The following is a 24,917-nucleotide window of genomic DNA, read 5'->3' as shown; positions in this document are numbered from 1 at the left end:
ACCCGGTTTTGAAAAGCAGTCAAGTGGTCTAACATTGCACTCCTAAAATACCGCTGAATCCAGCGAAAGTTTAAAAACAAATGTTCAAAATTGGCACAGCAGAACCAGGGATACAAACTTTTTTACTTCATGAATTCCTTTTCCTTTTCAAAACCGGCAGCCTACATTACCCACAAATCAATTTAGCTACTTAGTGACATGACCAGAGTCAATTTATTTTTATTACATGCATCTTCCCTTAAGCCAAAAAAGGCTTTATACTACTGTTTTCACACATGCAGCAGTACTCCCCAAGAACTAAGTGTAAAACTGTTGGCGTTACAAATTGACTGGCAGCCTAAACTGAGACTGACGACAAATTAACAAAATGTGACTGCGAACACAACTTTTGATGAGGAAATATACAACTATATATCGGTTAGACTGCACAATATATTATTTCAGCATCAACATCACAATGTAGGCTTGCACATTAGTCACATGGCAGGATGTGCAACACCTGTCGTCTGTCTAATATTACATAATTTAGCCCTTTTAAAAGGATACATGGGAGTTTGATGTTGCCAGGGCCTACTGTAGTTGTTTGATAAAACACACTAACCTACAGAAACTTCAATCATTGTAGAAACAATTAATAATTATCTGGACGAAAATTCTTTATTTTTTCATATTCAAATACATTTACAGAAAAACAAGATAATGCAATTTCATTTCCCCCCCCCCCCCCCCCCCCCCCCCCCCCCCCCAATGTAATGGCACACTAGTCTAGATGGTGGAGATGAAACCAGGTCAGGACAGTATGGTGAAAAAAATAAATAAATAAATGAATAAAAATCATATTGCAATTATTTTAAAACATATTTCGACTGAGATATGATTAAAGTTTGTGTTTTGCATCTACATTTGTTTTGTCACTGAAAACAAAACTATTAAAATTTGTGTTACTGTTTGTTGGAGTCTGTGCCAAACAAATGTGTGTTCATACATCTCAGTTCATTAGTCACTCATGAGTCGTCAATCCTTTGACAGCAATGACAGGTTTCTGCACAATTTGTTTCCAGAGCCAGTTATACGAGACCCTCTGAACTGAAAAATTACAACTCTGAGTCAATGATCCATAATTCAAGCCTTAACAGTACAGAGCTGGTCCATGCTACTCTGCAACACCACAACGCATACCTACTCTTCCAATAGTGTTAAAAGTTAGTGTATAGCTTAAGTAGCAGATTAGTTGGCGATCTAAATGAGTATTGTTGGAACTGTTGGAGGGAATGAGTGTGACAAAGGTGGTTTAGCTGCAATACTAGTGATATTATTATCCAGGATGAAGCAGAAAACAGTGTCACAGAGTCCTCCACCACCATCTGTTTTCAATTTGTGTTTTCAATTTCACACACATCTCTACAAGAGAAAAAGAAACAGTGATTACAAAAGTGGCAGATGATATCTGGAGCTGTGACCTTTCTATTCATCATCTGAGGACGATTTCCAGTTTTAAAAAATAACAACACTGGAGCATTTTTCAAACAAAAAAAGTCTGTCTTTGATGGATTATGATTCTGAAGGCCTGCTTTTATGCTTTAATATTGGTCGTGTTAACATGTATATGGGTGAAAGGGGTTCTTATTCATAGAAGCCATAGAAATTTGAGAAAAAACAGGCTTAAGTGAATAAGACGACGTACCAGGAACAGCATATAAACAATGATCTGTTTAGAGAGATTAACTGATAACCAACTCCTCAAACAAAACATCTATGATTGCTCAGAACACTAAACAAAGAGCCTTCAGTAGTGTGAGCAAAGATGTTTGTGAACGGTACACCTGACCAAGAAAATCATAAATGATTACGCATCTTAAATAAGCCTTTTAGATATCATGGTTAAAGCATTTAAAACTCGAGTTTAATCCTGTGAATGGTTGACCTGTGCATTCTCAGGTTTAGCAGTTTCCATCAGTCACTACATCCCCAAATGTCAGCAGTTAAGGTGGTGAGTAAAATATCATCATAGCGGACAAGAACGGCAACCAAAATGTGTCATATATTACAGTAAATGAAGAGTCTTTGGACTGTTGGTACGACAAAATAAGCTATCTGAATATGTCACTTTGGGCTTCAGGAAAAAATAATATAGCATTTTCCAAAAAGGTTTCGATATTTTATAGTGAAAATGACTGACTGATTAATGGCTAATCAAACTATTGGTAAGTTGCACCCCTGGTGGCTATACACAAATAATAATTACTTTATCTTTTCATCAATGTATGGTCTCAGACAGGGGCACTCTTCATGAAGTAAAGGCCTGTATATTTCCCATTCCACTGTTTCCAAAGTTGAAGTTTGCCCCGAGTGTTGGAGCAACAGAGAACTGCACAGGCTCTTCCAGATTTGGTACAAATTGCTATAAAATGTAATGTATCACAGAAAGAAAAAGTACAAGTAGAAAATCGTTCACTTATTAGGACAGCTCGCATTGAAGCCGACTGAAACCCGCAGATATTGTTGAAAGACGCCACTGCAGTAATGAAGACTTGTCTACTTCTCCGGATTAGTGTGTTGGCGAACTTCCTGACCTACATTTGACTAAAAGTTCTGGGATTCTCCTCGACTGACAGATCATTGCATATGGTTGGGGGTTTTGGGTTGTCATGTTAATTCCCTAGGAGTCATATTGAAGATGGGGAGAGTGGGACAAAGACCCCACTCATACGAACCCCAGCCTCATAGCCACACAGAAACACACACACGTGCATAAACTAAGTGCAGCTGGCCAGCTATTCACTGCTGTGAAGTGCAGGCTCTCGTCCAAGCAGAAAAGGGTCTTTCAGATTGGCCTGTGGTCAAACAGGCCTGACAGCTGCTGTCAGCTTGCACCGATGAGAGGATACTGCTGTTTGGCTGGTGAGGGACTTTTTCATCTTTGTCAAGCCACATTTTTTTGTCAGAATTGACATACGGTCAATTCACATAGAACAATAAAGCAGAGTGGGCATAATCACAGATAAGTCACAGATTTAGGCTAATTTCCAAAACAAGCGATGTAGTGATTAGAATATTCATTAAAAATGTTCCACTTTTTAAAATGATTCATCAGGAATTGACTTATGATTTATAATATTTATAACCGTTACCCTTTGGGCAATGTTATTGATCCCAACTGGTCAAGTTCTAACATCAAAGTCCCATTTTGAGATCGAGTAAAATAAACTAAAAAGTAATCAAGCTGCAACATCAGATAATTAGAAGCCAACAAAAAAATGTTCATGTGTCATGGCAATATGGATAAGAGAGCCCCTTTCACTGGACTTCATTTCTAGGGAGCGTTTTACTTAACTTTGAGATTGTAACTGTGGGACTGCATAATTGCAAATATACTATTCCATAAAGACATCTGGCTTCTCTGTTTTTGCATGATGGTTTCCTCAACTAATGCCCAAAACCTGTCATGCACTTTACAATAAATAGACTGAGTCATTCTGCTGTACTTGTGCCATGTACAGTTTATAACAAGGTCACTGAGACTGAATGTTCCTGTTCCCTCCTTGCGTGCAGTGAATGAAGGAACAATCAATCAAGTCAGTGAAAAGAAAAAAGACTCACTGCTATCAGGATTCAGGAAGGGGCTAACCTTTGAACACTTAAACTACATAGAACTCTTCCTCAGGATATTTCTCGGCAAATGTGGCATTTGTGCATTTCGAATATCAGCCCACTGATTGCAGCCAGCTTAATGTTTAATAAAGAGGGGACAGCCTGTACATCTCCACCTTCTCAGTGATGTAATCAACTCCTTTTCCCAGTTATTCCTTATTTTCATTTGGTTTATATCCAAAATATTTCCAAACAGGCCTTTTGCTTTTCACTTCGACAACAAATCCTCCTCCAACTCTTCTTCCTCTCATGATGTGATAAGCGAGCTGTGACTCCTGCAACTCTGGTGCCGCTGCTGTACAGAGCAGACCCTTTTCAGTTTCTGTAGCATTGATCAACTGACTTCTGTGGAAACAATACAAAACAAAGATGGTGGTTTTGGGGCACTGTGTAACACCGTAGGCAAGCCCACTCCACAGCAGCTACAACTGAGCAACTGGGGTTGAGTGCTTTGCTAAAGGTTGTCTTTGTTTATTTATCTGAAAGCCACTGCTTCAAACAGCGTCTTTATATCCATGTGTCCTGCTGTCATTGAGTAAGTGTGGCTTTATGCGCAGTCAGACCTAGTTCTTAAGATGTGCTGCCTGACCAAATATGAAATGAGAAGTTTTTATGTTTTTTCTGAAATGCCACACTGCAATGATGGAGGGAAAAGCAGGCTAGGACAGGGAGAGATGTGTTATCATTTAAATATGAGGATGACGGCACACATTTTGAGACAAGTCCTGGAAAGCAGTCAGTTTTGCACTTGTTTGTTTAAATTAATCGAGTGCTTCAAGAAGTTCAAACAAGAGTGTATGCATTGCATATCATTACTAATAAATCTGTTAGTTACAGGGTTCAACCTTATTTTTTTTTTTTTTACTTTTTCTTTTCAATAGGGCAAAAAGGAAGCAAGGTGGCTCACGTCTTAGTTACTTCCTTAGCCATGGCAACCAGGAAATCCTTATTTTTTGAGCCCTGAGTTATTTTTTCAATCAAAATTTTAATCATTGAATGCCAGAAAAAATGTTTCAAGAGCCTTGAGTATTATCTTCAAATTGCTTTTCTCGTACAAATCTCGCCAAAATAATACATCTTCAATAATATAAAACAGAAAAAGTAGTTGATCTTGACATTTGAGCAGCAGGCATTTCCTGATTAATTAACAACTCTAACATTCAAAGAGCAAACGTGTATTCAATTAATTTGCTATCACCAGATTCAACTAACTGTCCTGGTCCAACATATTTTAATGGGACATTTCTCATTCAGAAATGTTCTTTGCTGGGCCATTATTCAAGCATGTGACCTCTTTGGCTGATACCACTCCATTGAGTTTATATCAGGAGGCAGCCAGAGAGCATGTTGGGAGCATAACGTGATGAATTCAAGGAACAAATTCTAACAGACAGACTCGAGACTAAATGTCACCGGAGACAGCAGGAGATGTGACCTTTACTGAAGAGGGGACGGTCGGGAGACTGTGCCATGACCGGAATTATAAAAGACACACACTGAGGCACACGTGAACACCCACACATTCAAACATACAATGACTCTCATTTATGCAGTCACACACCCAAGCTAGATCTATGTCTTCTGCCTGCAAAAGAGAACAAATGAAAAGTCTTTATCATTATATATGAATGAAAAACTCATATGCTTTAATGTTGCTACCATTATATGTCTAAAAAGGCTGACACATATACTACCCTTCAACAGATGTATTGCCTTTGGGCAACATAGATTACTTAAACATTTACCTCCAATAGAGATCAGAACCAAGTACTTCTGGAACAACAATGTTAAATGCAGAAAAACCAACTGCTGACCAAATTTATACTGTAAAATAAAAAAAGTAGTTGGACAGTAAGACATTCCATTAGTTTTGTACTCTACACCGAATATGATACAATGAATATATGATCAAAGTGCTGACTTTCAGATTTCCTTCTAGGGACTTGCATCCACATCAGATGAATCTTGTAGAAACTGTGGCTATTTTAAATACAGACATGTCCAACTACGTATATAGTGGACAAGGTAGCACATTTTCTTTTTACATTGTTATCAATGGCTGTGTGTGGTTTCAAATGAGACAATTTTACTTCTTGCTTGTTTTTGAGGCTTTCTGGCTTCTGTCTTCAACAAGAAACTGTTTTTCCATATTCCCACTGCATGGTACATCTCGATTTGACTTGACTGGCACATTGTTTTTTTGGTTTTCCATTGTCAAAGCTGTTGACCCGGTAACTGTTAAGTTTTCTGGTATCACCTCAGCTGAGGTTCCAAGCAAACCCAGTCAATACTAAACGGCAGAGTAAAAACAAAGTGAAGACCACTGATTAGTAAGAGATAAACTTGCTTGACATGGAGATCCTTGCACATGTACCATATGTTTTTAATTCACTTGACACAGATTTTAATAAATGGCAGCCACTTAACTACGTCAACTGATTTAGCTCAGACATTCATCTGTTTGGTTGCTGATAAAAGGATTAAAAAGAAACAGAAGACATCCTCCCATTGTTCCACTGTGTTTGTGTCGCGTTGAAGATGTCATGGCAATTTCACCCAGATTTGCCATGACAATCAGTTAAGAACCCTGCCTACATTGAGGTGGTACACTCTGCATTGAAAGACAGATCTGAGATAAGTGTCTTGTACCAAAGTGAGTCGAGTCGATTTAAGCTGAGCCTCATCATGTTTAGATGTCCTACTCCATTGTTCAAAATCCGTAAGACTGTGAATTCAAACTCTACACTGTTGATTGATTTTTGATGGGAACACCCTAAAACACCATGACACATTTAATCGTGCTTTATTTTAAAACCCAGAGTGCTGTAACAGACAAAACAGTGTAAGACAATGACAGAAAACATAAAGCCAAAGGTCCACAGAAATAGCTTTAAAACATCAAGGTTAATGAACTATTGATGTCAGATTAAAAGCCTCCATCCTGCAGCAGCAGTGACAGAACTTTGCTCATCTAATTTAAACAGCTGTACTACAAGCAAGTTACTACATTTCTTTTGAATCACTTTGAAACCAGTGATGTGGTGGTGAGTTTTACAGCTCACATATGGAGCTCAAATGTGTGTCCTAGAGTATGTCATTACCAAGCCTCACTAAGAGCGCTGCTGCGTTGTAAAACTGAGTCATGCTGTAAACTTCAGATCTATTCCATTGTGGATCTTTTTAGGCTGCAAAGTGCATGTCAATTGATTCTTCACAGCCTAGTGGATGTTAACTGGACAAATGAGTGTTGGATTATTATCAGAAATGAAAAGAGATATTTTCTGCCTGTTTTTTTTTTTATTAGAAATACTCTAAAATCATTCTAAAATGTTTGTTTCCAAGCAGCCAGTCACCACTGCAGGGTGTTCTCTGTACACGCAACATCTATTGCATGTCTGTCCGTCCTGGAAGAGGGATCCCTCCTCTGTGGCTCTTCCTGAGGTTTCTTCCATTGTTTTTTTTACCCTGTTAAAAGGTTTTTTTTCCATCAACATGTGAAGTTTTTCCTCACTCGAATCGAGGGTCTAAGGACAGAGGATGTTGTTCACTGTACAGATTGTAAAGCCCACTGAGGCAATGTGATTGTGATTTTGGGCTATATAAATAAAATTGATTTGATTTGATTTGATTTGATTCTGATAAAGTGACACTGCTTAAGGAAATACATCATTTTCAAATGTTATCATGAGAAGCAACATGTCAGTAACATGACACAAAGTTGGGAGATCGTGCAAGGCCACCTGCAGCCTCACCTGAGTTGTAAGTCACTTCATCACAGCTGCTCATACCTGAAATGTTTTTGGCAGGGCCGATTACGGAGCACTTCATAGCCTGGCTCGTGTGGCTGGCCCTGACTGATGGGGCTGCTAGCAGAGCCTGTCTGGGTCTAACTACCTCTGCTGACCTTTGAGCATGGCGGAGTGTAGCCAGCATCTGTCACAGCAGCAGTAGCAGGTAAGTTAGTTTCAGTGTGTGTAACGTGTGTATGTGTTATATAGACAGTGTTTTTTTTTATGTTTATGAGATTTTGCGCTGCTGTGTGCACATTTGTGTTTGTCTCTGGATTAGTGAGGTAAGTATGTATCTGCCTGTTATTGTAATGCAGCACATGCTCCGCAAACTTATCTTCAACATGAGAAGGAAGGAAGGCGTCAAGAGAGGGATGGAATCAGTTGGAGAGAGACAGGACTGACTAAAAATTTCTCATTGCAATGTCTGTATATCTATTTTGGGTGCCAGGAGAAGGACTACCAAACAACTGATGTAGAGCTGAACTAGTGCTTTTCCCCTTGTTGTGCAAAAACACAAAAGAGATCTAAGAAAAGAAGATCTCTGCAACAGACCAGGAAAATCAATTCCAGTCGTATTAGGTAATGCAAAACATCCAAACGTATAAATACAGAACATTACAAAGAGAGATTCATCCTAGAATTAGTCACAGCATGTGGTAAAGATGCTGCCTAAATTACAAGATGCACATGTGGAAGAGAATGGCGGCATAACGTCTCAGTTCGAAACTTTGATTTTAAGTTGGACTACTTACAAAGTAGTATCTGAGTATTCAATGAGCATTATCCAAATAAAAACCTGGCAGTCAAACACCAACAAGGAGAGATTGTGTTAAAATGTCGCTTTTAAATGTCATATTGTTTTTGTTCCTCAAGAAGACAGAATATTTTCCTGAATATGTAAAAAACATTCTCAAATGTCTTGTCTTAATGAGATCTGTGATGCTGCCACAAAGAGAAGTAATTTTGTCTTTGCTGGTGAAAGTCAGGGAAGGAAGATGCTCTGCGGGACACTGTGATGGCCGACACAATCTGTCAAACAACCTTGTACTGTTAATTATTTTCCACAACCACAGAGGATAAAAGTAAACAAAGAAAACAAACATGCGGGACTTCGACAGAAAATGAATACAAAGACTGAATGACATCCCCTCTACCCAAGCTTAATCTAGCTCTGCTCAACAAGCCACAATGTAAACACACATATCAGCTTTCACTATCCCTCCGACAGTACACACCGATATACAACTCGGACATAAAGAGGCAAGAAAAACACACACAGACACACACACACACTGAGCCAGCAGGCCCTCGCCCACGCGCTGAGCAAACCGTCCACTTCATGAATATCAATACAAAATGTACAGGGCCACCTGCTGTACACAATACAAAGGCCATTTGCAAGGGAAAAGATCAGAAACACAGCTACTGTAGAGTTCCTGACTACACACAGCACGTCAGCAGCAGCACATCAAATGAAGCAACACCACATTACTTACCCTCCATTCCACCGCCACATCCACCAGAGCCACCAACACACAGTCAAAGTGAGATTTTGCCCCTCTGCCACCAGAAGTCAAGATAATTATGTGTCTCCACTGGCTGTCCACATCCATATAGCAGTCAAAGCAGCAGCTAGCTGTCTTTCATAGAGCACATTTACCAGCAGGGGCCGCTGGTCTGGTTTGTTTTTCTTGATTGGCTGCTGTCTATGAGTGACAGCAGGCTGAAGCAATTGTAAGCTAGCTCTATCCTGCTCTCCTGCTAGTAACCCAGCAGAATAAGTACAAGGGGGGTCTGTAGATGCCAGTCCAGCCAATCAATAACATGGATTTTAATGAAAGGGGGCGGGAGCAGGTGCTCCTTAGTCTCCTCCTGCTGTGGTAACCATGACAACCCCTAAATGACCCTACAGCAGAATGGATGAAGGATCTTCCTCAGATAGCCAAGGAACAGTTCTTCAGTTCTGATTATTACAATGCAAATATTCATCTAATTATCCAGAGGGCCTTTATAATGATCATTTTCTGTTTATAAGCAATAGCTTGTTTAACACACATTTACTCCAAGCATTGGCCCAGTATTATTCCAGTCTTCCACATGACCAGCTTCAATGGAGTAATTGGGGCCTAAGTGCCTTGCTCTAGAGCGCATCAGCGGCAGTTGTTAGGGGAGGGTGAAACATTATCATCTGCTTTCACCAGAGACAGGATTTCCCTCTTGATCCATTGATTAGATCCAGTGACCTTCTGGTCACAAGGCACTTTCTTTCCTCCTTCTGCCTGCTGCCTGATACTATAGAAGGAGGATGGAGGAGAGCCCAGTGAAATTAAATGGCTGACAAGGTTAGCTGCAGCTCTACGTTAGCGTTTGAACATGATGATGACAAATGCGGTGATTCCCTCTACGAGATCCTGCTGAACCGATTCAATTATCACTGCACTTCCTTGAAGATCAACCATGAAGAATTATCATGAAGCAGTCTTCACATACAGCCCCCCCCCCCCCCCCTTTTTTTTTAGAAGCCATGATAAGCAGTAGTATCAATTAGCGATGAAAGTAGAATTTTTAATAAAGGATGTAAATTCAAATTTTAACTTCACTTTTATTCTTTTTCTTTTTTAATATATATATTTTTTTGGCCTTTCTATATGGCTTTAATGACAATGCAGATAAGGCATGACAGGAAACCGGATGGGAGAGAGGAAGAGTGACACTCAGCAAAGGGCCCCAGGTCGGGATTCGAATCCAGGGCCCCTGCAGCGAGGACAAAGCCTCTGCACATGGGACGCCCGCTCTACCAACTGAGCTAAAAGGTACCCCAACATCACTTTTATTCTTGATTGTGCTTCAAAAATAAATGGGAATTAGATGTTTTGGAGATCCCTTAAAGCGAAGATATGCAAAATAAAAGTTTAACTCGTCATTACTGTGTTGTCAAATGATAATCTCAGCATGTGCCAGTGAAGAGTGTTTAAATCCAGGTGTTTACACTCACAACTACACTAGAAAATTAAGCAGGCGGTCGTACAGCTGCTCTGTTAACAGCTGAACGGCGGCTCTTGGAGAGTGCAAACACCAACATGATGGCAGACTGAAAATAACAGTAAAGACTTGTCAAATTACAGGCTCCATAATTTATTCCTCCTTTTTCGAAAAGACCTATAATTTGAATGCAGTCACGCAACAGAGAAATTAGATGTTATATTGTTTGGCCAGAAATCACAAGCATCCCTTTTTTTCTAATTCCACCACAGTGTCCTGCTGCCCCTCAAATTCACTGTTAAATACTCTCCAAGCAGAGATGCTTGTATCAACCAAATAAGATTCTGTCCATACCAGGCAGCACTGGGTGTTAATCATATTCAAACTCATTTTGCAACCTACCCAAAAACTCTCTTTTCATCAGCAGCCAAGCACACATAATGATTATGGCTGAGGGAATATGCCTAGAACAGTGATGTTTTCATTCCTCACCACCTCCATCCATAGAAGAGGGTTCAAGTTATCCGACCATATTATTGACACCAGACCACTGCACTCCACTGGTTGATGTGGTTAGATCATCGAGTTCTCTCATCTTAACTGTCAGGCCTCTTACTTACTATGTTATTAGGAAGTATCAGTATCCAAAAGGGGGATTTCACAGCTACCAGGGATGACTCTCAACTCGATGAACTGTGAAGTACTCCAAGCTTCCCATTATTATACTGACATCTGTTTTGTATGCTGCTTATAAAAGTTTTATGAAAATGTGTACAATTTTATATTCTTTTTTAGCAATTCAAGAAATAAATCTTAAATTAGTGAGGGAGGTGAGATGGCCCTAAAATAATATCATGATATTTCAGGGTATTTCTCCTTGATATTCTTGATGAAATGACTAAATACAGGAAAATATTTATAGTATAGTATAATTCCAGCCCAGTTGCTAGAAAAAAATAACAAAGTGTTGGCATTTTACATTTCTGCAAACCACGGATACATCCAAATTTGTACATCATAAGTATCATATCAACAATACATAATTGCTTGCATACTAGCTGACTTTCATCTCAGGAGGTGGAGGGGGATGGTCGGGGCATTACAGCTGGGGGACATGGCTGCCATGACTGTTTCAACACTTGAGATTAAATCAATGGATATATTTAAGGAAACATTGGGACATTTTCCAGCCATGTTTATTCCAACCAAACCGGATGTTTTTGACGAGACTGTCCCCAACCCTAACCGAGTAGTTTTTAGCTAACCAAACCATAAGAAAAGTTGTCACATCACAACATAAATTAAAAAAAAAATTAACCCAAAGAAACAAAGGTGCAACATAAATAGTTTGAACACATCCGTGCTTTGCTATATATGTTTCTCGAGATCTCGAGATAACGGAAATTTGTTTTCTCGTGATAACGAGTTAATTTCATTTGTTTCCCCGAGATAACGGGATAATTTTTGTCGAGATCTTGAGATAACGAAACTTTGTTTTCCCGAGAAAACGATATAATAAGGTGTGTGTGTGTGTGTGTGAATGAGTCAGTCAGTTAGTGTAACGACTGTAAATTACCTTTAATGTGATAATTGTTAATAAGAACATCTTGTTTTCATTTAGTTAACTGATATTCTTTGAAGCCAGGTTATTATTTCATTAATAATATTAGACACTAAATGCCGGACTTTTATTTTGAAAGCGCTCGCTGTGAACCGAGAACATCTGTGTTCCTGTGAATCATCTGTGTGCGTGTTGGAAGTGTGCCTGCATGATTTTTGCTGAACGTGATCAAATGATTTACTGTGCACCTGGCTGATAAAGGATACAAGCTCTTACGGTGTGTCCGAAGGTGTGTTTGAGTGTACAAGGTTCCTGTAATAAACACTTTGGACCATCAGTTAGAGAGTCTGACCATCATTCAGCGGGGATGCTACAACGACATCAGGCCCACTTAGATTGCGCCACCGATATAGCTGAAGCCTTGCTAACCGTCTTCTTAGATAACGCACATTAATATGAATATTATCTATAATAGCAAGGCATATATGTCAGCCTGTGTCAGGCATTGACTGAAAATATATGTGACGCAGTGATCGATATGCTCCTGCTCCTCTGACATTGCTACACTGAATGATGTTACCTGCAATGATTTAATATACTACAATATCCTTTTGTTTTCTGGAGATCTCGAATTGATTGTATCGTTACCTCGGGAAAACAAAGTTTCCTTATCACGAGATCTCGAGAAAATTATCCCGTTATCTTGGGAAAACTGAGGAAATTAACTCGTTATCACGGGAAAACGGAGGAAATAAAATATATGAATGCATGGCCGTTTAGGGCTTCCGTAGTTTGCAGAAATGAACATTGCCAACATTTACCCTGGCAACTAGGTTGAGAACTCACAGTAGCTGCTGAGCACACCTAAGTTTGTTGTAGTACCTCCTTTTCTTTTACAGTCTTCTTGCACTGCATACATATTACTGCCTTTTGTTGAACATCTGATGTTTTGTAATGAAACCACTTCCACAATATCGAAGTTGCTCTCCTTTTTGGATACATTTCTCCACCGTTGGACCTGGTAGCAATGTACATATTAAAGAATTTACGAGTAATAATAATAATAGTAATAATAATAATAATAATAATAACATCATGATTATCATCATCATCAAAATAATAATCATTATCATCATCATCATCATCATCATAACAATAATATTAGAACCTTCATAAAAATATGATGCACCCCTTTTAAGTACATCTTAACAAAATGTAACTATATTCACAGCAACTGGGGTAGAGCGGCACAATTAACATATTAACCAGTCAGTAGATGGACAGCAACTAATTTGATAATGGATTTTTTAAGTCAAATGGCAAAGATCTGTTGATTCCAGAACTGAAAAAAGTTATGATCTTTTCAATAATGTAAATGAAGAGTCTTTAGGTTTTGGACTGTCTGCTGGACAAAAGATGACAAATTTGATGACCTGGCCAATTTTTTGACATTTTAGAGACCTAATTTATCCATTAATAGAGAAAGTAATAAGTCAATTCATCGATAATGAAAATACTCATTCCTTGCAGCCCTAAAGTAGGGTCAGCATCAGCATGCTGGGAATGAATTAAAGAGCAACAGCATGACCTCACCTCCCCTGATTCTGGCCAAGCCTATGATCATCAAAAGTCAGAGTCAGAGCTCTGTTACTGTTGGCACATGTAGACTGCTGAAGTTATGGATGGCAGCAGAAAAAGGTCTTGGGAGCTGGTCCTGTTTGCTGAATAGTTTAACAACCACTCTTAGATCCATATATGGAGATTTTGAGTGCCAGTAAAATAACTACAGATGATGTATAAAATGGCAAGGTTTTTCTGTTAAATAGTTGAGATCTTGTGGTTGGATTAAAACAATAGCACTGAACAGATGTGACTGTTACTTAAATTCAAAACAAGTATATTTATGCAAATCATACAGCAGGCCTAAGTTACAACAGTAAAGGGAAATAATGTTTGCTGTCATACCAGTGGTAATATCCAATTAATCAAATTTGAAATTAATTTGACAATATATACAAAATCTTGCAGCAAGCCTTTAAGCAATATCTGTCTTTTTAGTGGATGCTTACCAATAACATCCCATAGATTATCGAGAGTTTGTCACAGTGTTGGTGACTGTACAACTGTATGTAAACGAGAACGGCTTCAAAACTAGTTCCCATTCCTAAAATTCAATACTGGCTGCATAACAGAGTGTACAAGCTTTTTGGAGAAAGGTTTTCAGGTCTTGCATTGATCTCTGTTGGGTGGGGATTAAGGGTCAGAGGTCCTGATCCATGAGAATACATTACTGTCTCTCTGTTCCATGGGATATGAGATAAAGTCCTTACAAAAGATCCTTTATCTAAATGAAGCCTCCTTTTTGGCTCGCTCGACTTCCAGCCACTATATGAGCTCAAGAGACAAAAATAGCAGAAGTCAGCAGTTACCACAGAAACCCGATCGCTCTGCCGTTTTGCCGTTCTTATGGAGGTTACCACAGCAACAGAGACAACTGGTTGCTGTCAGAGGGCTGTTTGGCTTTCATCAAATGGCCATTTTCTGTAAGCACCTTATTCTTCTCATGGGCACCGACAGTGAAACTACATACAACCTGGAGCTAGCTCAGCAAGACAGATCAAGACCCATTAGTGGCTTATCACTGATGAAAGATGTGATCTTCTCCAGGCAATAGGGAAAATAATATCCAGCTTTAAAAAAACCAAAAACATAATGGCCACTGATGAAATAGCACTTATACAACGTCTGAGTGATATGACTAAGGTATGGCCTACAGCAATCCTCCCACAATCAAAACATGCCTCCATTTGCCAATTGCATTTTCCCCAAGCTCATCCTTATCAGCTGGCATACTGTTGGTGATCTAACATTAATCTTACACAGAAATAGCCTGGTCTCCAGTTGGTGTAGTGTTCGGGTTTCTGCCAGGGTTCATGGACCAGAGTCAATCTATTTTTAGGTTGAGGACACCCTAGAAGACTCTCAAAGTTCTCATCCATTCTGAAACTGCATTGCATCACACAAGTAGCAGTGCACGTTACGGATCATTCTGGCTCCAAACTGTAAAAGTGCTCACAGTAGATGCTCAGGAATTAAAGGTTTGATGTAGAGTACAAAATGATGTAACTGAAATCACACATTACAGAGACATGCAAACCAATGTAGATCAGCACCATGTTGATCCAACATGAACTTAGAAAAAAAGAAAAACTGTTCAATATTGTATAAAATAGGGATGGAGGAGAAATGAGGCCAATAGAGCAGTACTAAGTAGTTGTTACAGGACTTCAGGTGAATCAGAATCCAAAGGGAGATTTATTGCAGGACAGAAAATTTATATACAGCCAGGCGAGTTCACCTCATTGTAAACTTATATTCGGCTTTTGGGAGTCTTTGCTGTTTCAGTTCCTGTCATCTCTCTACTGCTGCCTCCATAAGAAAGACATTAAAATTCCCCAAAATATTGAAATTATGTTGGACATTCATTACACTAACTAATATTTTTTCAATCCTTTGTTGAAGATTACAACTCACTCATAAATTCCCAAGACATAGTTGAGACAATACTGTAACTTTTTCAAATTGCTTGTTTTAACAAACAGTCCAAAACCCAAAGACTCTTCAGCATGAATATAAAGAAAAGCAGCAAACGCTGAAGAAACTGAAACAAGCAAATCTTGAGTTGTGCTTACTAATTATTGCAGCTGGCACTAATCTAATAGTCTTACAGGCCAAGGTTTAGGAAAACCACCAAGGAAATTGTGAGCCTGTGGTTTAAACAATGGTCTTTGCATGTATCCATCATGATGAAAAGTTGCTCCAAAGGTCACAGAGCCACTAAATGCTATAACAAGATGTTCTCAAACTTGTTTCCAATTATTGGTTTCAGCGTTTTTTGTGTCTATGTGGCGACAAAATCAATGAATTTACAAATGCAAGACTTTGATGCAGCATTCTTTCAGGAATGAGTAACTTAAGTCACCAAACAAATGTAGAGGAGTGAAAGTATTAAGAGGCAGAAAATGGAAATCTCAATCTCAAATCTCAAAGCATCTCAAAATTGAACTTGGGTAATCTGTACTTAGTTACATTCCATTGATGTTTATACTTTTCTAGATTTTTGTTTTTCTTAATCAACAACAAGCTACATTATCGTTCTACGCCATAGAACTAAAACCTCAATGGACGCCTCAACCTGAGCATCTGGGAACTTATTAAACTAATAGTTATACAAACAAAGGAGTGCTATGTCACTGTTGGTCTCTTCAGTTCACATCAATGATAATAAGATCTGTGCTTCTCAAAGACAATTTGACATCAGACAATCAATAGCCCCCAGGCTGCAGTACTGACTGAATGCGCTGAGGTGCATTTAATCTAAATACAAGACACAGGTTTGAATCCAACCTCAAGATTTTGTTATGAGTTATTCACTTCCCTCTCTCTCACTTCCTGTCACTGTTCGCTGTGTACTAATGATGAAGTTGAAATGACTTCAAAAGAAAAAAATCAATGCCCCTTCAGGCAGGAATGAAATCTTGTACTACCTGCAAGTACTGACCTCCATTTTGATTAAGCGCAGACTTATTGTGCAGCTACTGAATCATCGACTTTTTAATATTAACATCCTAACAAGCAGGCCAAAGCAGAGAAAGCATGATAAAACGCAGATGCCATTAGGCCAAACCTGTGTTGGATTGGGGGCAGGGAGGTGACAGCTGATGAGGTCAAATGTCTTCAAATGAGCTCAGTCTGTATGGGTGAAAAGGTAATTGCATTTACCCAAAACTGTGCAAAGGATGATGTTTCTGCTCACACTGGTGTCAGTAAGGTGCATTTATAAGTCCTGCTGGAAGTTGAAAACTGAGGGAAATGGCTAATAAAGAGTACATTTTAAAAGTCAAACACTTAATAACACAGGAAGAAATCCCTTTCATATAAAAGCTTGATCTAGGCTAGGTTCAATTTTCTGCCATTATCCATGGATGACTTCTGCAATTTGCAAGAAATACACATTTCTTTACAATTGTTTCATTGTGTTTTAATGGTAAAAACAGGCAGGGGTCTGTTGTTTGACTCTAATCAGCAGACATGTTTGGGTTATTGTTCCTGAAGTTTAGATCAAACTATCTTATGTGTATTGTAAAATATATAGGAGATATAATGAGACTAAATTAATGGGATTTGCATTGTTTAGTTTTTTACTGTAGTGGAGAGGATAAACATGTTGGAAGTGATTTTCTTTGCTTCCCACTCTCTCTACCATCTGCCATTATGAGAAACAGGGAACAGAGTGGACCCTGTTTGTTGCCAGAAAGTAATTCGGCACGTTTCCCACCAAACCTGAACACTGACCCACAATGTCAAATGCACCAAAGAGGTTGATAGAGGCTGCCTTTTTTTCCTCCAGTGACAGTCTGGCAATGTACCATTCACAGTAATTATGCTAATGCATCGAAACAAATGTGGTTATGGCTTATTTTAAGACATTATGATATAAGCAAATATTTAAAAGCCTTTACATTTTGGCTGTTTGGATGTCCCAATTCGATCTGGAGGATCGGGATAGGGGGCCGATATGGGCATTTTTCCCCTGATCAGGGATCGTCAATTTTGAACGTGGACTCAATGCCGATTTTAAATTTTTTTTTTACATCAGAGCACAATTTGTGGCAGAACTCAGATGCGCATGTAACGTTACTCTGGCAAACCTGTGGATAAAATGCCTGCAGTGTGGAAATAACTTAAATTAGAAATCAAAAGCAGTCCAGCGGGAACATGCAACATCTGCAGTACGACCGTTTCACGAGGGGTAACAAAGGAGCTGCATTTAATATTACACATTTGGTACAAAATGGAGGTACCAAACGTGGGCTGCGTCTCACATACACTTCAGCTGGCTGTACACGAGGGTCTTCTGTCACAGCGCAGCATCATAGACTCACCTGCTAACGCAAGCAAGGTGGGAGGCCAATGTTGCAATAGCATATGCAGAATAAGTAAGAGCCATATGAAAGTATATAGTTTGTTTCAACAAAATAAAAAAAAAACTATTAAGGAACAGCTTGGATGCAGGTACTTTTTTTCTTAATGCAGCTGTATTATCCAGGAAAATATTAGTTCAGGCTAAGTATCGGATAGGGACTCGGTATCGGCATTTACTAAATATCAAAGGACTTGGATCAGGATCGGGGTAAAAAAAAGTTAGTTTATTGACTATACAAATCTGAGTAGTGGCTTTCTCAATAAAACAGTGTCTGATGTGGTAGAGTCCATGACAAAGCAAGGTGACTATATGACTAGCTTGACTGATCTGGATCATCGCAATGGAATAGTTCATCTTAAAATGGTAAAAGTCTCACATACTAGCTAGATGATTGCAGGAAATCAGGAGCTCGTACAATATAAATGTTTCACTTTCAAGACTTATCTTTATCCTTGGCTCCATTTCAGGAGAAAACTTCACTGTCTCATACTAACAACTTTCTCAGTGTTTCCAAATTTATTTCCTTTTGCCAAGTTTGCGAATAAACTGTTTGCTGCTTGGAAATAAACCTGGACCCAAGCCGTTTCCTAGCAAAGCAATTTCTCATGAAATAGCCTATAAATGGGCCTCCAACAAATAGTTGTTTCAACAAACACTGGTGAGTTTATTATGTAAACCTAAACAGTTTTAAGGGGTATGACATTTTTGACCCATTTTGTCTGTATCTGAAATCTCATAAAGCTCGGATATGAATTTGCACAAAGCTGTGTGAAAAAGCCCTACATCAAAAAGGCATGGGGCAGGATTGGTTTGTGGCAGCACCAACTAGTTGTGAGGGTTTGAATATGTGTGAAAAGTGAAAATTAAACACTCCACTTTAAGTTTGTTGGATCTCTTTAATTGCTTTAGGAACAGAATCCCATGATTTAATGAGTGTTTATGCTGAGCATTTCTTCTTATATCTATCTTCCATTCATTTTATTATCCTATTCTACCTTCATTAATAGAACCAATCAAGATGTTTGCTTAAAATCATTTCTGGGTAGAAAACCCCTGCATCACTTACTAGCTTGCATACAATTTTTATTATTTCAAAGTGTATACATGTCATTCATCTAAAAAGGCATGTTTGATGCGTTAATATCTAATTAATAACACTTTTGTTATGAACGAAAATGACAGCTTGAGTTTTGGGAAGATGTTGTAACAGTTACAGCTGAAAGTGAGAAAAAAAAAAACGCTTGCAGAGTTCACATATTTCCAAAATGCAAATCAATTGCCATTTGTCTAACCATAAGTGACTGTTGCTGTTGTAAGGGCGACATCAAGGTGAAACCTTCTGTATTGAACCATCTATTCTAAACAAAATGAAGTGTCAGACAAAACAGAAATATCTGAGCAAACTTGCATGAACTTACATTCTGGAGAGCTCAACCTACACACCTACGGTCATTAATACTTTACTTTGATTAATAAAGAAACTTGAATAAACCTGAAACACAATACAATTCCCTCAGACCCAACAAGCTGAAAACTGAGGACATGCTATTGTCAAACCAACTTGGTGAGTGCATTGAGTTTGACCCTCAAATGACCTCAAATTTTGGCAAGAATTCAGAATTGCGAACAAGGGCATGACAACCTCAGTGGTGAAATATAACAATGTGATCTGCACCAGGCTGTACTTCCAGAATACTCCACAGTGTCATCCACTCAGCTGTGCATTACATAAACAAAGATTACTGCTCAGAGGAGAAGTGGTGCATGACAGCTTTCCATCACCGGAACAGCCAGGATGCTAACACACCACAGAGTGTGCTTCTGCCGGTGTGCATGCTAGCTCTGATCCGATGTCAAAAAATAAGTTACTTTCGGCTCTGACTGTGCAGCCATGACAGATTCAATTAGATCAGCTCAGACTTCCTTGACGTATTGAGCAGGTAGTGGAGTGAGGCATCATGGTATTGATCATGGTGAAAGGTTTTCTTGAGAGGGTGGGGTGAGGGGGGGGGAAAAGGATTTGCCTGGAGACATTGGCCCACCAACAGATCAACACTACAACTCTTCTGAGGGAGGTGAGGTGCAGCACAGTGCCCAAAGACACACGTGCACACAAAAGTACACAACAGCCGTATGCTACGTTAGCTTCAGTAGCATCTATGGCTGGGAATACCCTGCTCTGGAATCTGACTGAGCTGGAGAAACAAGACAGAGGAGGCTTGTGGAAACGATGCAACTCCAGCAAAAGCATCCATCTTCTGACATGCTCAATCACACACACGCAAACATGCGCCAAGACACGCTGAAACTGCATTCAACCGGCGAGCCGTTACACTTAAGAGGTCTGGAATACATACAGAGAGGCGGTGTTCACATATAGACACACAGTGAGTCTAACTGAGATAATGCAAGGCAGGCGGTGAGCTCAGCGTGACCAGCTAGCTTGTAGTGCCGACCCTCCGCGCTAAAATGGTAGATCCCAGATTTCTCCCCATGCAATCTGCTACCAGCAACCATGGAGGCAAAACAGGAAGAAGAGAGGACAGGAGAGGAGGGATGCAGGAGCAGAGGAAACCTAGCCATTTCCTTTTCCTCCTCTCCCTCTGATAAAACACAGACATAAACATAAAAAAAAGATTCATAAACATAGACAAACAGAGGAGGCGGGAGGATGTTGGTGGTACTTACATGAGGACTCTGTGCCGAACATGGCTGGGCCGGGAGCTGTGATGGAGAGGAGGAGGAGGAGGAGGAGGAGGAGGAGGAGGAGAAGGAGGAAAGAGAGGAGAGAGAAAGGGGAGGGTGATAGAGAGGGAGAGAGAGAGGGGAGGTTGATGAGCAGGCAGCTACACAGCGGGGGTCATCAAAGCAACACAATGCAGCCAGCCGGCCGTCGCTGCCTCCCAGACGGCCAGATGCCCCAGCTCCACTATCCGTCGCTGCTTTAAAAAGCCCTCCTCCACAAACACACAGTCCGGTCGCAAAAAAAACACGGGGGGGCTTGGGGAAGATTGAATCAGTAAATAGAAAAAAAAAACAAGCAGAAATCCTTCACGGCCAAGGCAAACTGTGGTCAAATCCAGCAACAGAGACGCGGCTAGCTATTGCATCTCTCCTCTTTCTGCAGTCTGTGTCCTGCTTCTCATCCTCTCCTCTCCGACACTCTCTCACTTCTCATTCCACTGTAGGATTTACTAACGGAGAGGGAGAGGGGGGGGAGAGAGAGAGAGAGAGAGAGAGAGAGAGAGAGAGAGAGAGAGAGAGAGAGAGAGGCTTTCCCGGGGAGAGGAGAGAAGGGGGGAGTGAAAAACTAAAAATCTGGTGAAGAGCCGCTGCAGCCGCTGTAAGACAATAGCTATGCAAACAGCAAGTGATGTCACAACGGGGGGGGGCCTGTAAAAAGACTGACTGACTACTGCTGGCAGATGGAGAGAGAGAGGGAGGGAGGCAAGGAGGGAGAAGGGGAAAGAGACAAGGAGGAACAGCAGAAAAAGGGAGGGGAAGATGGAGAAAAGAGGGAGTGCAAGAGAGTAGAAAAGGAGAGATGGCAGGGCCGGATTAAACAAAGGAAGGAAGAGGACAAGAAGGAGAGGAGCTACGATAAGGAAAGGAAGGAGGAGGTGAAAGCAAAGGTGACAAAAGAGAGGGAATGAAAGAAAAAGAGAAGGAGGGAGAACAAGATGGAGAAGAGGGGGTGCAGTTTAGAGATACAGAGGGGGAGGAGGAAGGCAGCTGGGGCAGAAAAAAGAGAGGGAAGCAGGCCAATCAAAATGGTTTGTCTACTTCGGAGCTAAAAAGAAACTGAGATACAGCGGGACACACACGCGCGAGGAGTGATGAGGGGGGCAGGGGGCTGCAGTCTGTCGGTTCGACAAATTGAAATGAGTATGAAGCAGAGCACTGGAGACCGCTGTATGTTTAACTGCTGTTAACCAAACACACACACCTGGCCATCAGGAAACCACGCAACAAATGTTCTGTTGTAATCACAATATCATCAATCAAACCTGCAAAAATACTAAGTAAAAATATAGATTTACATTAAATCACATGTATCATATATCTCATCTTGCTCTATAATAGACTGAGATCAAATGCAAATATCTTAGCAAACCTTTGAAAATGTGAGGTGATTTAAATGATATTGATATACAAAACATAGGTCCCAGACTGCAACCTGGGACCTATATTTGAATACCTTGTGAATAAGCAAAATATAGCTAATGTACTATAGGGTATTTGAATGTTTTCACACAAAGTGTGAATATAGAATTAAAGAATTTGTGACCACTTACTCAACCATCCATTCTCCATTCTGTATCTGCAGGTGTCAGAGAACAAAACCCAGGAGTTCATTCCATCAAGCGTATATGACCTGTAAATTAAAGCTTTTAGTACAAGTTGTATTGCACTAAGCTCAGAGTGAGCAAGTTTACAGACGTCAACTGGAAGTTGATGTTGAATTTTGCTTAAAAAGTTTAATTTGTCAATTATGAAAACAGCTGCAGATTAATCTTCTAATCTTGAATCGCCAAATCTTTGCAGCTCTACTACTGTACACAAATCATGGTATGTTGCGAGGGCACTGTATTTAGGACATCTGAGCTCTAAGTCTAAATGATTCAAGTTTTTCTGCCTTTTTTCAGGATGCATGGATACCCTGAAGTGAGAATGCAGCAAGTGATGTCTCATTATTGATGCATACTGTAAAACTTTAATGAAGTCTGAAGTATGGAGCCTTTAAATGTAGTAAAGTGCACACATTACCAAGTAACTGTGCCATACTGGTGCAGGCTGGGCCTGCTTTGAGCATCTGAATGGGTACAGTGGTGAGTCTTTATAATAGCCTGCTAACCTAAATACATGGGAGGTCAGCCAGACGTCCTTGTGTCCCCCCACTGTGAATGGGTTGAAGCTAGCTAGCATGTGGATTAGCCCAGCTGCTGAATAGAGGAGTGTGTACTGATGGAGGCCTCTGTTCTTTTGTGTCTCATACCCAGTCGCCCTCCTCCTCTTCTCCCCACGTCTTTGTCCTTCAGGCACAGGCAAGACACCACTTCTCTACTCCTGCTACACTGCAAAAATGGTTGTATTACAAAATATTTATACAATAAATATAGTTTTGGCCCCAATCCCCCGATCTTACATTTGATTAAATATGTATCCGACACATTAAAATAACAGCCATGGCCTAATCAATCTGACACACTATATTTTTCACAAGTTACTTGATCCAAAAATTTAAGGTCCTAGTCCAAAAATCTTAAATTTATAATCTTAAATTATTGATTTCAATTCAAGATTCACTTGGAGAATCTCCTGAAATTCACATGATGTGATCAGCTACAGACCAAACATCTCACTCTGTTGGACTTATGAGGATTAGAAAATCACTCAGGATTGTACAGTTATGTTCAAGGTTGTAATCCCTCGCAAAGAATCTCTGGTTGCAGAGGTCACTTGAACCAAACAACAAACAAGCTGCATTTTGGGCTACAAAGTTACTTGGGTGTGAGTTAGAGTTAAGAAGATATCCGCCATAGAGATGTCTGCCTTCTTTCTTCTCAGATATAAATTGAACTAGATGGCACTCTGCTTGTGGTTCTTATATTTCCAGATCAAAGTTTAAAACAAAAAATCAACAGTATTGACGCTTTTCAGAAATCATGACCTGGTACCTTAAAATAATCCACAGATCTTGTTCTTTCTACTAAACTAAATTTGCCAGGTTTACCACAACGAAGAAGGAAACATGCTCATCGACCAGAGGCTTGTACTTGTGCAGTGTGAGATGTAATTAATGGCTTCCTCCTTGGCTGAGCTGTAACATTGGCAAATTTGCTAGCTAGCCTCTTGTCTATGAAAAAATGATGGCTTCTCTTTTTGCTTGGTGATGCGTGAGGAATAATGTTCCGACATGAAACTCCAAATCCTACAGAAGCCCTAAGAGGCAGATGAAAAAAAAGGAAATTACAAACATTATCCTGGCAAAAAAAAAAAATAATTAACTGTTGACTATTATTAAGTCATAAACACAGCCTCAGGGAGATAGTTGGGGCTCCCATGACCTTGAATAACTGGACATGATTTCTGGAAAGAGACATTGCTGTTGAGTTTTTCAAATGTATATTTTTAGGATATTGAGCAAGACAAGCCGAGTAGCATATATCTGTGGATAAACAGCACTACAGGTATGAGGGAAACTATGCATTTTTCATTCTGGGCTGATCTATCACTTTAACATTAATCACTGACACAATCAGTGATCTGCCAGTGGTTGTCGTTTTAATCACTGAAAACACAATGGTCTGTCCTGGAAAATACTTATGATAAGCAACTTCATAAATCAACCAAATAACACACCAAAAGGGTATTACTCTACGTTTGTATTGTCGCTACACTGCCTTTCAAGCCAGCTTCTGTCAAACACGCATCAATGAGAAAACACATGCAATAACAACCTGTGCACATGCAGTAACAACCTGTGCTCAAATCACTTTAATTAATACATTTTAAGGCTGAACAAGCACCCACACAGCATCACAGTTTGACAGAAGTCTTATTCAGATCTAAGCTAATTGCCTAACTGAATAAACTAATTGGACATCTGGCAGTACAGAGTGTGCTTCCAGATTCAGAGCATTCAGAGGTGGGAATATGCAAGACCACTGTACATTTCAGATATTTTTTTGACGGAGGAATCACATAATCTACATCACTGTAACCTAAAATTCTATGTATATTTGCTCAATTTCATAAAACAGACAAAAGGTCTGTCATGAATAGCTACAGAGTGTTGAACACAGAAAGCATCTTTTCTAGAGACAGAACAGAGTGCAGAGCTCTTCACTGTCAACTTCAGCCTCTCTCTCTTCAGTCTAAGTGTGTTTGAGTCACACATGGCCTATGGTTACACACTCTGGCACCGGGCCTTGCTCTTGCTGCC

The 24,917-nt window shown here is 39.8% G+C and overlaps 1 protein-coding gene and 1 long non-coding RNA gene across 11 annotated transcripts in view; one reads left to right on the top strand and one right to left on the bottom strand.

The window, feature by feature from the left end:
• LOC115586524 (suppressor of tumorigenicity 7 protein homolog) overlaps window positions 1-24,917 on the bottom strand; it is a 61,598-nt gene that overhangs the window by 23,314 nt on the left and 13,367 nt on the right. For 4 of the 10 annotated variants that reach the window (XM_030425650.1, XM_030425653.1, XM_030425655.1 and 1 more), the window contains exons 2-4: window positions 22,968-23,046; window positions 22,267-22,346; window positions 20,660-20,695 (exon numbers count right to left, since the gene is read on the bottom strand). The exons of 1 other annotated variant lie outside the window; for it this stretch is intronic. In XM_030425650.1, coding sequence (XP_030281510.1) covers window positions 20,660-20,695; window positions 22,267-22,327 — 97 coding nt within the window. In that variant the 5' untranslated portion in view covers window positions 22,328-22,346; window positions 22,968-23,046. Of the gene's footprint in view, window positions 1-8,938; window positions 9,054-16,672; window positions 16,692-20,659; window positions 20,696-22,266; window positions 22,347-22,967; window positions 23,047-24,917 lie in introns of those variants that run through there. 5 more of the 10 variants (XM_030425651.1, XM_030425652.1, XM_030425656.1 and 2 more) reach the window with 5 other exon arrangements.
• On the top strand, window positions 1,574-10,298 carry LOC115586528 (uncharacterized). Its single transcript, XR_003984893.1, has 5 exons — window positions 1,574-2,901; window positions 6,997-7,092; window positions 7,458-7,605; window positions 7,891-8,021; window positions 10,112-10,298. It is a non-coding gene; the product is annotated as an uncharacterized LOC115586528 (long non-coding RNA).

This window comes from Sparus aurata, chromosome 8 (assembly GCF_900880675.1).
Source record: "Sparus aurata chromosome 8, fSpaAur1.1, whole genome shotgun sequence".
Taxonomy (NCBI): Eukaryota; Metazoa; Chordata; class Actinopteri; order Spariformes; family Sparidae; genus Sparus; species Sparus aurata.
The sequence above is the reverse complement of the archived record's forward strand: the minus strand, read 5'-3'. Positions and strand labels throughout refer to the sequence as shown.